Below are 15,324 nucleotides of genomic sequence, written 5' to 3' on the forward strand. Positions count from 1 at the left end.
ATCCATAGGTCCACCATGGTTTGTGGTTGAGTTGAGGACAATTAATAACAGCAACAATTCCCAAAGAAATATTTATATATTCAACTATAATAATAATAATTCTTAAAGGTAGAAACAAGCTGATTAAATCTTTAAATATTAGAGAAAAAACTTTTGACCTCATTGGAAATAATACAATTTGAGTTTAAAGCACTTCTAAATTGTGGTTTGTCTATGGCGGGATACACACCGCCATATAGTACGTATTGTATATGTACTAGGGTTAGGAAGGGGCGGTGCTTACGCACCCCCCTAACCCTAGTACGTATACAATACGTACAAGATGGCGGCGCCCCTTCCACATGGGTGCCGCCATCTTTACGTACTGGACACATAGCGTCCAGACGTGTCGCGGCGCCTATGATGTCGTGAATGCACCAGCGGCACTTCGCGATGTTATCAGTGCGCCGCAAGAAGAAGCTCCAAAATGGAGCTTCTTTTTTGCTCCACGCGGGAGCCGCGCGGTTTGGCTGCTGCAGCTCCCGCGCTGAGCAAATGGCGCCGGCGGGGAAGCGCCGCAAAGCGGCGGTTTGTATCCCGCCATAGTCATGTATCAGTACAGATGGCTAAAGGAGAAAAGATAGTTTTAAAGAGTTTGGCCTTACGTTCTATGGAATTCCAGAAGGAGTGAAAAGTGAATTGACAGATGTTCTTACTACTAATGCAGTATCATAGTCAGACAACTTAGTTTGATTGCAGTTTTCCAGTCCTTTAAAAACACTGCTTATTTAACTCTTTACTAGGAAAATTGAATACCCCAAAGAGACTTACAGAGCAAATCCCTCATATGTTTACTTGGAAGTGAGTCTCACTATGTTCAATGGGGCTTAGATCTGGTATGTTTTCATAGGGTTACAGCTTTCATTACTTTAAAGCTCTCAGAATAAGATTTTTATCAGCTACAGTTTTGACAATTTTATTAATATAATACACTGCACTATTGGAAGCCAGTTATGTGGATACCTGCCACTGAGCTCACAAATGGAAACATTAGTAGAAAGGATTATCTGTTTATTTGACTGGTGATAAGTTTAAAACTTTAATTCATTTGTTTTAAGTTGGATGGAATCTGTGCTTTAATTTTAATTGCTTAAGTTTACATTACATGACTAAAAAGAACCTTACCAAAAAGGAATAAGTCACATGCAGATAGTTAAAATTAAGTTGGTTGCTTAATTGTGCTAAATCTTAAGTAAGGACATATATAAAGTGGGCTAAGAATATTATCAAATCAGTCTCTATAGTCCTGCAGCCTATTCAGCTTTGAAAACCTTCCTGCTCAGTGTTTCATTTATCTTTATTAGGAATAACATCTTCCATGGGGAAAACCTGGCATTTTTGGGATTCTTCTCCATTCCCAACAAAAAATTATTAAAATGACACAAATAATTTGCCAACTGCTGTAGTTGTTAATTGCCAACAAGTTGGCTTCGACCTATGGCAACTCTAGATGAGAGACTTCCAAGGTACTCTTTCATCAACAGCCTTTCTCAAATCTTGCAAACTCGGGGATGGCTTGATTGATTGAGTCTATCCACCTGTAATGCCATCCACAGCAAAGCTACTTACAGACATGCAGCCAATTTCAGATGAGCATTGTGGTCTAGTGGTCTGAACACTGGACTATGACTCTGGAGAACAGGGTTTGAATATCCACTTGACAATGGAAATCCATTGGGTAATCCTGGGCAAGTCACACTCTCTCAGCCTCAGAGAAAGGCAAAATCCCTCTGACCAAATCTTGTAAAAAAAACCATTATAGGTTCATCTTAGGAGTGCCATAAATTGGAAATGATTTGAAAGCATATAAAAACACTATCACTAGCTAATCCCTAATATATAGGGAGATGATTTATACAATCATTCTAATTCTTTTTTGGAAGTAGTACTGTGAGCAGAAATGTAGCTTCATAGTGATCAAGCACATTATCTAAGAAACCCAATTTGTGGAAGAAACTTGTCAATATGACAATAATAGTTAAGATTAACAGAAACAAGTTATCATATGAAAATATAGTTTTCTTACAATAGTATGTTCACCTTAGGGTTGCCATAAATTGGAAATGATTTGAAGGCATGATACAGACACATGCAATGCCATTGCAATATAACTGTACAACAGGATTGATCAACAGTGTAGCCCTCTAGATCTTTTTGGACTTCAGATGCCATAATTTCTCACAACTGGCTATATTGCAGTCTAACAACATATGGAGAGCCACACATTATACTTACTCCTTACATATGAGAAAACCATGGTTCGGGTTTTTATTATGCAGCAATTCAAAATGTTTAATTAAACAAGCCTACCATGCAGATTTGGATAATATGTTTAGGTTACTAGAGTTATTATTACAGAAAGCAAGTGCAATTTATGGGCATTAGTAACATCTATCTTGTCTTGAGTGATAGGTGGAGCCTTTGAACTTAGGTGAAATGTTAGTTTTGTATGACTTTCTATCCTTACTTCTAGTTTCAATTATTTGTCTAGATTTAACAAGTACTCATGTATTTATATTGGCAATAGTGCCTGGAGTTCATATTGTCACACAAAGACTTAGCTTACTTGCTGGGTCAGTCATGTGAAATCCACTGGGAATCAAATCTTGTTCAACAGAAACCACAGAAATGAATATAAAGACTAAAGGCTTAACTCATAAGCACCACAAGCACTTGCTAGGAATAACTAAGGAAATAAATTTCAACAAGTTAATTGAAATCTTCATAGGTCTTATCCTTCAGGGACAGTAACATACAATCATTACATATGAAAAATCCATACACACAGAGAGAGAGCCATTAGGCTAAAACTCAATAACGGATCTTAAACTATTTAATAATGTTCTAATACCTTCACACAGATAGACAACATATTTTATGATTTGTCTAGTGAGACTTGTAGCATTTTTGGCTACATCTTCCTCAAAGTCAAGAGTTTTCCCCCAAAAAAACAAACACTGGAAAATAGTATCAGGTGTTGATACTAAGAAGATTATCATACATTGTTAAAAATGTGACTTACTTCTCCTGTTTTGTAGTCTCATTCAAGATGCTGTCGCCACCTCCCAACTGCATGCGGGCAAAAATCCAGGTAAAATCCACCCTCAGCTGGCCGATTTAAAAGCCAAGAAGCTCCCAAAAGTGAAAAGAGGCCAGTTGAGGGTGGATAATAGCTGAATTTTTGCCTGGATGCAGTTGGGAGGTGGCAACAGCGGCAAAATCCATGCGATAATACCTGGCTGCATCCCGAATGAGACTACAAAATGGGAGAGGTAAGTTGCAATTTTTAAAAATGTGATAATCTCCTAAGAAAATACCTGATGTACAGAATATGACTTTCAGTCATCAGTGCTGGTGAAAGGGGACATTTTTATCTGGGACACTGCATACATTGTTTTTACTTAAGTGCTATTCTGCTATCACAAGCCCTATTTTGTTGTTGTGTGCTTTTAAGTCTTTTCTGATTTATGGCAACCTACTGAAGGGTTTTCTTGTCAAGTTTCTTCAGAGGTAATTTACCATTGCCAATCTCTGAGGCTGAAAGAGTGTGACTTACCCAGGGTCACCGATTCGGTTTCCATGGCTGTGCCAGGATTTGAACCCAGAGTCATAGTCCAACACTCAAATCACTATACCACACTGGATCTCTGTTATTTATACTTATAATATAACTTGTGGTTAGCAACACCATTAAATCATGTGCTATTTTTATAACGTTTTAAAACATTAAAACACACATTTAAGGGGTTGAGAAAATTATTATTTGTTATGGAAAGCATATCAAAGAAATGTAGCATTGACTGGACCACTTCACAACAAATATCCATAGACCTTAAGAAGTATGAGATTTGAAATTGACATGCTGAAATGATATTAAAAAGCAGAAGCACAATAAGTATCATAAAATGCCCATGTAGGTTTCTTTTTAGAGCTACTGTCATGTTGGTAGGTAAATTTACACTTTACAATAAAACACAGGTTGGCCACTGAACTTAATGACTTTTCGATCTCTCCCTCTAATACAGTAATAGTCAAACTGCAGCCTGTAGGCTATACATGACTGGTCAGGCCCCTTTTTGCATAGTCTCCAACAGTCCTTGGTACTCCCCAGAATTTTCTAAAATTGACTTCATGGCTTGCCACCGAAATCTGGCATCAAACCACTAAATACATTGCAACCAGTGAGAAAATGAACTTTAGTCAATGCCATAGTCAGTGCTGCAATCGATACCATATTCAAGTTATATTAACTAAATAATAAATTAAATAATTTCTAATGGGTTTTAAATAATTAAAGGGATTTTAATTTTACAGTAATACCAAGAAATTTCATTACAGTAATTAAATCTAAGTGGGTTTGAGAATTATTTTATTGTTTAATGCTAACAAGTTAGGAATTGAATAATATTTAATGAGTTGATTCAATGTGAGACATTTGGGAGCACTTTAATCTGTTAATATTCAGAAATGTAATACAAGCTTTTTAAAGGAATCAAGTATTTCTGATGTTTCATCTGCCATATTAATGCCTCCTGCAAAAAAAAAAGGATTATTTTTTAAAAATACAGCCCTTGATCACTTGACCAACCTAAAAAGTCATTACTCTTGTTTTAATATGCCTAAATACCCTAAAGACACCAGATCCTATCTGAACTTGGAAGCTAATTAGGATCAGACCTGGATAGTATTTGGATGGAAGATCACCAACACATAACCGGACTGGCAAAACAACCTGTGACTATTCTTTATTTAAGAAAACCCATATAGGTCAACAGAGCATCGTAACACACAAGTGAACACAGCACATGAGAAACCACACATGGACTGTTCAGCCATGCAGCAACTTACTGGATGACAAATATCTCCTTGCGTCTAAAGAAAAAGGAGGAATATCTGGAAACAAAATCCATTCATAATTAAGTATTCAGAGAGATACTAATATTTTTATTCAGATTAAAATTCTTAATGGGAAAACACTGAGCATAAGCACCTTGATTTGAAACAGTGGTCCCCAAACTGTGCCCTTCACCTCCCAGAAGCCTCAGCCATGTTGGCCAATAGTCTGGGATTCTGGGGGCTGAAGTCCAACATCTCTTAAAGGGCACAGTGGGGACAACTGATTTAAAATATAAAAGCTTACATTGTAAAATATGAATGGATGTTAAGATTTTTTTCTATTTGTCTTCTGTAATGACCATTTCCAGTATTATTATCATCACCAATATGTTAGTGACAGAAACTTTAGCTAAGATGAGGCACACTTTCATTCCTGTAGGTAATCCTCATGAAATGGGAAGGCCCTGTCTTCACATTCAAATTCTAAAATGCTCAGAAACATGGAATACTGATCAAAAACTGAAATCTGCTGAAATCTCTGCTAGCCACCTATAGTTTGTAGCACTGAGATTTCTTTAGAGAAGTTACATAGAACACCAATTGTGTTTCAGCTGATTCATGTATTAAATTCAGTGATTACCACCCAAGACAATGAAATATATCTGGTCAAAATCTTTTCCCATGCAATGTTTGGCTCAGAAAGGCCCTATGCATATCATCCTAGGGCCTGAGTGGTCTACAAGTAAATTAAATTGAAGTATTTGTATTTAAATTAATTTAGATCTACTAAAATCAAGGGTATGAACACAGATCTTTAGATGGCATATTATCTGTGGTTATGTTTTCAAATGTCTTGGCTCTCACATACCAAGCACTTAGCAATCTACACACCATTCTATATCATCAGCTCATCTTCCTCTGCTTTCCTCTATTTTGTCCTCAGAACAATTCTTTCAATTTAGTTTGGCATAGAGACTAATTGGCCCATAATGCTCCATTAAATATCATGGCTAATAGCTATTGAAACTCAGACTGTCTTGGTTTAAACTGCACAATATTTCTACTATGTCACACTGACTCTAGTGCTGACAGATTATTGAAAGATGGTCAGACAGCACAGAGTGACTGATGTTATTTAATTGTTCTTAGTCAAAATGAACATCAGTAGCATGCTCTCACAATATTTAAAGTGACTTTATATCTCATTCTTTAAAAACCACTTAACTTCAAAACTACTCAGAGAGATTAAACATGCAATTTAAAAACATGTAGCAAATATTCTAGGCAGGATTGTATAATTATTTGCATTTGGGCCTTGTTTCAAAGAGCAGAAGAGCAAATGATTATTTCAATTCTTGAGAGAGGTGTCTGCAGTTCACCCTTTGAAAGAGGATCTTTGAAAGAGGTGACCTGTGTAAATAAGAAAACCACAAACACTTCCAACAAGTAAAAGGTCACAATGGGGTCATGGCTGCAGACCCCTAGAACTACTGTTTTGCCTAAGTATGCTTACCGTGTAAATCTCTCATCCTTCATTTCCAGGTCTGCCACTGTGATTAACTGATCTAGTTTGAATTTAGTGTCAATAATTTCTGCATCCCGTGGAGAATATGTGCCCCCTTCTTTTTGCTTTTGGCGAATTCTAAACCAAAGGAAATTAAGTAAATCCTCATAATTCCTGAATTAAATAGATCTTTTTAAAAAAATCTATTGGTACAGAAACAACAAAAGTAAGATGAAAAGACAAGGTCTAGAAGTGCCAATATATAATGAATACTTCTACTGAAATTACAGACATTTTTGGTGCCGTTTTTGCAATGGTTTGCATCTCAAATTAAAATACAAAAGTAAAGTTTTATATTTTTCTGTATAACACAGAAAATTATATTTTCAATGAAATTCAGCAGTATTATATCAAATAAATACCAGATAAAATTATATAAATATCAGATAATAATACTTTTCAAACAAAACAAAATAGCAAGTATTGATGTCAAAAGATTAGCTACTTTCCTGGTATAAAAGCTCTTCTAATATCAGTATCTTATAATACTGATATGAATTTTGTTAAAGTTAATAGCACTGTTTGAAGTCCTCTTGCAGATGTCTTGTATTCACATCCCTAAGGCAACAGGCTCATGCCTGTGATTTTATTTGGCTTAGAGTCATCATGAACTGGGTGTCATGCTGTATAAAAGGTTTCTTCAGTGGTGGGGAAGTGATTGTGAGCAAAGCTATGTTGAGGATGATGGGGATAATGCAGCAGATGGGCCTTAGTTCAGTCTTCAATTAGAAACTGGCCTTCATCATCGCTGGTAAGAGTTTAGGCATAAACCAACCGCTCAACAGGTAAATACCATGAACAAGTTAATGAAGTGCTTCAGACAAATCAGAGTAGTGAGATATGGGTTTTTGTCTATCCCACTACATGTCTGTGGAGTTACATATACATCTGCATAATGCCCATAAACCGTTGAATATATTGTGTTACCTTTTTTGTCCACCTCTTCTGTGATATATTTGTAAGGATGTAATAATGGATAATTGTTTCTACAAAAGTTCTCTTCTGTTTATTTTCAATGCAATCTGAGTTTGCATTGTCTGCACAAACCAAATTTTTAAAAAAATGCTCTTGTCCTCCTCTCAGCAGAGAGTCTGCACAATGCACAGCCCAAACCCTGGTTCTGATGTAACAATTTGGACAATGTTCACCCGGTTAAGCACCAACACCCCCTCGCGCCTTATAAAGGATCTTAAAAACTCACCAGTTACTCTGGATCTTCCTGGAAGATCCAGAGCCCTCTGTTGTGATGCTCAGTAGCTGTTTGGAATGTGACCCACTGTGCCACCCAGCATCACCACCACTGGTGAGAATTGTTTGCTCTGAGGTCAGAACAGGGCACCCAGCCATGTGATAAGTGAATGACTCATGGTGGCCATGCCAGGCAGCACACAGGGATGCTCATGTGAACAGCCACCCAGCATCGCAAGAGAAGTGCCAAGGCAACAGGGAACATTGGGGCAGTTCTATGGCCAGAATACTCTGACAGCTCACAGAGTATTCTGGCCACTGCACAAACCATCCTAGACCATGAAATCTTAGACAGTGGAATTGGGGAAAATATAATTCATTCTATTGAATAGTTAATGCATTGTCTTGAACTAGAATAATTTGGCTGAAACAAATAGAAACATACATACCTTGCAAAAGCATAAATTGCAGCCACAAGAAGAATTATGGACAATATGCACAAAGTAACTGCAAGTATTATTTCTACAGCTCTTTCAGACAGTCCATCACCTGTTATATAAAGTGTCTGTTACTAGGACTGAAACATAGTTTAAAGCCAAACAAGATATCTGACAGCTAAACAATACAATGTATTTTTTGCAAATATATTTTCTGCTAAATTACTCAAAAGGCAACATTTCACAAAATTTAGCTAAGATCAAAAGCACAGAATGAAATGATCACAATGGATAATGATTGTAGTTTTCCTAATCGAACTATTATATTACTACATATGTGCTGTGCTGATGCCTTAATGAGGTTTACAAATGGTGTGCAAAAAAGGACAAACTGCCCAAGTATGCATGCCTTACAAATTGAGTTGTTGCATACCTTTAGTTCCTTATATGCTGCAGTGGAATAACTCCCACACTGAAACAGTCACATAACTGGTTACTCTCACATTAGAGCTGGGTCTTGATAATTTTATCATGGATGAACCAAGGCTGAAGAACCCTACCTACAATGCATCTTAGAAAGCATTCTTCTCACATCTCTGATAGCAGAGTGATGGCAAGGAGAATGTCAGGACTTGAGCAGATAATTATGTATCATTGGAAGGATTGCTTGAGCAATTTAGAGCATTGCAAAAAGGCAGAAGCACTCGTGACTTCAGTCAGCAAGTCACTTGTGCATTCAGCTGTCAAAGTCCACTGTAAAATTTGAAGAGAAACTTGGTAAGAGTACATATGCAAGCTGTCCCAGGGCATTGGTGATGTGAAAGTCAATGAAACCCTGTATCTACATTTCCCCCCATAGTCTGCACACAAAGGAAGTTTTTTTTTCATAGCAATTAAACGTCAGGTTTTGTATGTATTTTCTTAAAAAAATGAAGTTGAGCTTCAGATCCCTTTGTGATGCTCTAATGAATAAATGTTTGTAGTAACAACATCTTTACCTAACGTTTTGATGGGGTCAGAGTAGTCTGAATCTGTAAACTGGCCTTTGATATTTGTAGCTCTGAATTTAAATCTGTAAAAGAAAGGATAGAAATTAAGGAACAAGCACATAGTGGACCAGACTGGAGAGGCATCTAACAAAGGATCCATACTTTAACTAGAAGAATGAAGAACCAGGAAAAATGAAAAAAAGTGATTTAGGAATCACCCATCATTTATGAGCAAGTGATATTACTTCTTGCTTGAGCAGAGAATACAGGCAGTTTGGTTTACAGGTCAAAACCACAGCCTTAGAAAACATTCTGGTGTGCAAGTCACTTACCAGACTTGAATTTAAGATCTGATTGTGCTACTGTTTCAAAGGGAACTGGGCAATTAGGACCTAGATCTACATGGACCTTGCTTCAACATCACAAGCATCATCACAAAAATGGCAATCTACAGAAAGTGAGCCTTTTTGAGGAGCTGGGAATAGAAGCATTGTGAAGCATGTTCTGTCTGTGTATGCAAGGTGATTTAAAGAAAGGTTTAATGTTGTCTAAAGTGACAAAAACCCAATCAAAGGGTCTAAATTTTCCTCACATCAGCAGAGGACAGCAATGCTGTAGTGGAATTCTGTTTGCTATTCCAGTTGTGCAAAGGTAGTACACATGTGATACCAGCCTCCTACTATTCATGCATCTGGGCTGCTGATTGGAGTTATGCAAGCTGCCTTGGATTCCCCACACCAGCACTACATAGTATGGAACTAAGTGTTTGTGAGTGTAACATTATTTATAATAGGGGATTACACCATTGGATATTGGCCTGCACTTAATTTGACTGGCAGATTTACTGATGAGACAAGAGCAATCAGGTATAACAGTATGGCTTGTAGACTAAAATAGCCTACTGACTGTCTATTGGTCTTCTTATTATTTGTTTGTTCTATATAGTTATAAACAACTGTAAACAATCAGAGTATTTAAAAAGCATTGAAAGTCTCTAATTATAGCTCAAATAATACAAAATACTTTACTACTATGCTATCAATAAATTCCTCTGTTTGTCCAAGGTGCTTGAAAGTGTGGTGGCTTGAAAGCTTCAGGCATTCTTGGAGGAAACAGATTGTCTGGACTTCTTTCAATTTGATTCTAGGCCACTACTGAGTCCTCCTTTGTTGCCTTGATCTAGTCCAAATGAAAGAGAATGCTACCCTGTTGAGTTTCCTGGATCTCTCAGTGCCTTTTGACACAACTGAACATGGCATAATTCTGGACTGATTCTGTCAGATGCAAATGGGAAACACTGGATGGTGCAGATAACTAACTTATATAATGCATAGCTTGGGAATACTCTTAGATCCATCCTTGGTGCTGGAGACCCAGATAGGCTCCATTGCACAGAGCGCTTGGGATCCCTCCAAATTGTCCAGCAACAATCAGGGATCCCGCACCACATGTCACCCGGTGCACGGGTCGGGACTACTGGAGGGCAGTACTTCTCGGTGGGGATTCCAGTGGAACTTCCGGGGCCAGGGAAACTGCCATGTGGGCTAGGTGAAGCACTTTGTGAGCGGGAGAAATGGCCGCACAGGCTGCAGAAATTGCCGGTCACCGGCTGCCTGGGCAGGAGACACCACCACGATGCCTGGAGACACCCCCCAAGGCCCGAAGTGGCACCCACATGGGTCCAAGGAGTGCCTGTGGGAGAGAAGTGCTGACTGGGTGTCACCCCCCCTTTCTGGGATGTCATCCGGTGCAGTCCACACTCACTCAAGTCATGCCAGTGAAGCTACTTATGGCCTTTCCTGGACAGGAATAGCTCAGTCAGAGTAATCTATGTACTGCACTCTAAGTGTGACTGCCTTTAACGGTGATTCAGAAACTGCAGCTAGTGCAAAATGCAGCAGTTAGGCTGCTGAATGGAATACCATACAAAACCACACTGGTTTTAAAGCAATTGCACTGGCTGTGCTATGGCCAGAATTCTTTTAAATTGTTTAAGTTGGTTTTAAATTATAAACAATTTCATTTTGTCATTTAAAATCATCATTATTGTTATTTATTATTTTAAATTGGATTTATTGTATGCCACCCTGAAATCATGGGATATAGGGCAGGAGCTAAATATTCAAATAAATAAATAAGGGGGGGGGGGGACCCTGATCTGATCCCTCCCCACCAGTTTTGTCAAACTTAAGATAATATTTTAATGTCTTTTCTTAAATGAGCATTAAGAGATGGACCCATGCACACACATATACTCAAACACATTACTAATTATTTACTACAGAGATAGAAGGCATAAGTCAAACACTTACAAGTACTGCTTTCTGGGCTTTAGAGGACCATTACAAATTTTTTCTTCACTTCCTGGTATCATACATGTACTGTCAGCCCCTATTACATATACATCTTCCTTGCTGGTCAGCCCTTCATTTCCTTCAACGCATGGAGGGTTTGGAAAACCCTCATTAACAAAATAGGGCCTTGGTTTCTTGAAGTAGGCATCATACCACTTGGTTACATTGCCATCATACTGAACTAAAAAGAAAAAAAGATGGATTATTGGCACCAAACAGACAGGCAGTAAAGTACAGCTTCTGGCTGCTTTGGGGGCATGGTGCTTAGACAATGCACAATGCCCGAGTGGCCAGAAGACTCGCGGAGAGCATATCTGGCTGGGAAAAGCTGACCACTGTGGTGGCATCCTGGATCAAGTCAGGTGCATGCTGTCACCACGGTCTCACACTGATCACAGTGGGACCAGCCTCTGGCCACTCTTTTTGCCCCATCTGTTTGAGGCCATAGTCTCATACAAAATAAAACTGAATAGTCAAACAAATATATGAACATATTCCACTGAACAAAATTTATACAGAAATATGCATGAGTTCACATATGATATAGAGCAGGAAATATCATTTGTGACAATGAATATGTGCAGAATTGTGCTGAAAATACACAATTCAAGAAATATATGCTTTAATGTAAGATTGAAAAACAAGTTTGGCAATGTAAAGCTAATTCAACGGGAGTCCAAGTATGTAAGGAATTCGAAGAGAATAAAAAGTAGAAATCAAAATAAATTGAGATGGTATTTTATTTACTTATTTAACAACTTTAATACCCTGTAGGCTTACCATTTAGGGTGCTTGTCCTCATAAGGTGGCTTCCACTAGAAATATTTATAGAAGACTTAGACAGAGGCCTTATTGGCTCCTGAGCTTCATACACTTTTAAATTAGTGCTTTCCAGAGGAGCTGTTGTGTTAGTCTGTTGCAGTCATTAAGACTCTTCACTGCTTAAATTTGTACTGCAGCTGGCAGTTTCCCTTTTAAAAAGTATGTCTGCACAATCAAATATGTAAGGCATTCAAAAAGAATAAAAAGCAGAAATCAAAAGAAATGAAAATGATATGTTTAATTTAACAAAAAAAAATATTTCCATACCTCCTACTTCTGCAACTAGAATTTGTATTTTCTTGATGGGTCCATGATCATCACTATAGTAACAAACTGGCATACGGATAGTAATTGTTGTAGAAGTCACAAGTAGTGTTCCACTAGTATCATATACTGGCATTGGCTTCTTACTAGGCCTTGGTGGTTCTGTTTGAGATAAATAAATGGTGCAATGCTGCTCTGTTAAATCCAGCTATTGCAATTCTTTTCCAGTTAGTTTTCAAGGAAGTACATTTGTTCTGCATGAAATACCCATAATATTATTCTAATAGCCAAGCTCCATGAGCCTTTGAACACAACAACAGATATATCAGCACTGACATACTAGCACTCATCAGCATTACTATCCAAGTGCTTTCTTCCATTTTTCTAGGATGGGGCATTGTGGGTAATGGCCCATTAAATTATTCAAATTGTGGTTGGAGTAGACAGCTCTGCCCTAAGTATTACAAATAAAGCTGTGAAATGTATTTCACATCCAACACATACTTGCTAGTGTATTATGTTATTGCCAGAACAGATTAAAATACATTGCAACATCATGATGATGACAATGCTTTGGAAATAAGTCCCACTAGATTTCAGCCTTAGTGCAGCTGACTAATCAGCTAATCAACTATACATTATTGTTGTTCTTTCAGAGGTTAACATTATTTAGCTTAGTATCTGAACTACAATACAACAGAAGATTAGATTGGTAATGGAAACATCATATTAAAGTATGCTAGAATATCGCTTTCCTAAATTATGAGAAAGCAAATGGAGCTGAGTTTATATTATATTTCAATAGGTATGATGTTTATTATTAAAACTCTGAAATCATTCTATGGTCTTTACCTTTCATGTCTGTTGTGATTTTAAGTTGGATCTTTGGCCCTGCACCAGCACCATTGAGTGCATACACCTAAATACAAATAAAACATTTGATCACAATTTGATCTGTTAAACTTAAGCATACAATACTTTACTGGGATGATTTACTAGGTTTCATTATGTCTATATATATTTAGAGGTTACACTCCTAAAGTAAGACCTCTTGATCCCAAGCACATCAACCCCCTCAGTCAATCAGCATGATTAATTTAAATCAATGGGACATATTTATATGTGCCCAACTCAAGGTACATGCTTTTTGTCCACTCTCCCTTCTATTTATTTATTTATTTATTGCAAAATTAAGGTAATTGAAGAGATAAAGTATAACTTGTATATTACAAGGTGTACGTTAATTAATTAATGAACTAACAGCAGAGAAGCTCTCTAGCTTATTATTACATTTGGCTTGACCTTACTAGAGATTTCATCAAGATTTGTTCTTATTAATTTTACTATTAGACTGACAAAGACCAAATATTCCAGGCAGTTTATTAAATATCGAACATCAAAATAGCTAAAATAGTTCAAGGTTAAATAGCATAAACTACTATTTCACAAACGAGTGTCGCCACTGAAAAGGATGTCCCTCCCTTGTAGCTACCTACCTCACCTCATTTGACCAAGGCTCCTGGAGAAGGGCCTCTGCTTATTACCTCTGAGTATTCAGCAACCCATCTTCAAGCCATGAAAGATTAAAGTTAAAACTATCACTCTGAACTGAATCCAGAGACAAATTGCTAGCCCATAGAGAAAGGTAGAATATAAATGTAACAAATAATAAAATAAATAAATAAAAATTGGCATCATATTTTGAAATTGGCTGCCCAAATAAGCATGCAGTAGAGCACAGCAACTTGAAATATGTTGTACTTGATGCTAGCATCTCCACTGCATCAGAAATCTTCAGGCAGTATTTCCAGATACTAATTAACATTAAGGAAAGAGACATATTGTTCAACTTACACTGATATTATATGTATAGCCTCCTTTTAGTCCCTCTATCAGGGCAGTAACTGACTTGTTTGTTCGGTCGATAACAGTTAAATTATAGATTTGGAAGACAGTTGGATCATCTTCTTTGTAGACCATTGCTTGATATACTTGAATATTTCCACTGAGTTCAGATGGTGGTATAAATGTCACCTGAAATTTTGTTACTTCATTGGGTATCTTCTGAAATGTTACATTGTTAAGTGGGTCTCTGGGTACTGAAAGAATTTACAATAATTAATTATTTATTCAACTTTAATTAATCAATCACACTTCTACCTGAGACAAGATTTAAATTTAGATGTCGATTTGAATTCTCCACTTATGTAATTGTTCTTTGTAGCTTTCTGTTTAAAAAAAAAAGATCAAATGGCCAGGCACTCTGTCTCTCTACAAATAATAAAAATGCTACTCTGCCACCACTTTCTAAAAAGTTACACAAAAAATTCTTACTTTCCCAAAATTACTGTGATAAATCGAAACACTATCTATGATGTTGTTTTTATACCACCCATGCTAGGAAGGGGCCATATGCAGATCACACAAATGTGTAGAAGTTCCCCTGGCATTTCCAGTAAAGAATTATGATGAGGAAGATGTTTGTTGAAACTGCTGGAAAGTTTCTGCTAGTCAGAGTAGACAACACTCAAGAAATGGGTAATGAAGGGCAAGGTGAACAAATAGTCTGTCTTCATAGGAGGCAGCTCATATTTTAAAAAGCAATTAGAACTGGCACATCCATTCCACAGACTTATACAGTTTGTGATAAAATAAACATTAACCTCTCACTTTAATGCAATTAGAAGACTCCCAGTCTCTAGAAAGGAACAAAGCTACGCAGATTTGCTTCACATGTTTTGATGCCAGTACATAATATTATCAGCCCTACCAACTTCAGTGCCCATTAACAGCCACATAGAGGACATCTTATCCATCTTGTCTCCTGTAAG

At 37.2% G+C, this 15,324-nt stretch overlaps 1 protein-coding gene across 2 annotated transcripts in view; it reads right to left on the reverse strand.

The window, feature by feature from the left end:
* Positions 1 to 15,324, reverse strand: part of LOC149312145 (phosphatidylinositol phosphatase PTPRQ-like) — a 136,625-nt gene that overhangs the window by 23,312 nt on the left and 97,989 nt on the right. The window contains exons 46-53 of one of the 2 annotated variants that reach the window (XM_089526809.1): positions 14,348 to 14,592; positions 13,346 to 13,412; positions 12,497 to 12,655; positions 11,366 to 11,588; positions 9,063 to 9,136; positions 8,077 to 8,176; positions 6,389 to 6,517; positions 4,888 to 4,932 (exon numbers count right to left, since the gene is read on the reverse strand). In XM_089526809.1, the coding sequence (XP_089382935.1) occupies positions 4,888 to 4,932; positions 6,389 to 6,517; positions 8,077 to 8,176; positions 9,063 to 9,136; positions 11,366 to 11,588; positions 12,497 to 12,655; positions 13,346 to 13,412; positions 14,348 to 14,592 (1,042 nt within the window). The remainder of the gene's footprint in view (positions 1 to 4,887; positions 4,933 to 6,388; positions 6,518 to 8,076; positions 8,177 to 9,062; positions 9,137 to 11,365; positions 11,589 to 12,496; positions 12,656 to 13,345; positions 13,413 to 14,347; positions 14,593 to 15,324) is intronic. The other variant, XM_089526810.1, reaches the window with a different exon arrangement.

Source organism: Sceloporus occidentalis, unplaced genomic scaffold (assembly GCF_023333645.1).
Source record: "Sceloporus occidentalis isolate IW3139 unplaced genomic scaffold, rSceOcc1.0.p SCAF_5, whole genome shotgun sequence".
Taxonomy (NCBI): domain Eukaryota; kingdom Metazoa; phylum Chordata; class Lepidosauria; order Squamata; family Phrynosomatidae; genus Sceloporus; species Sceloporus occidentalis.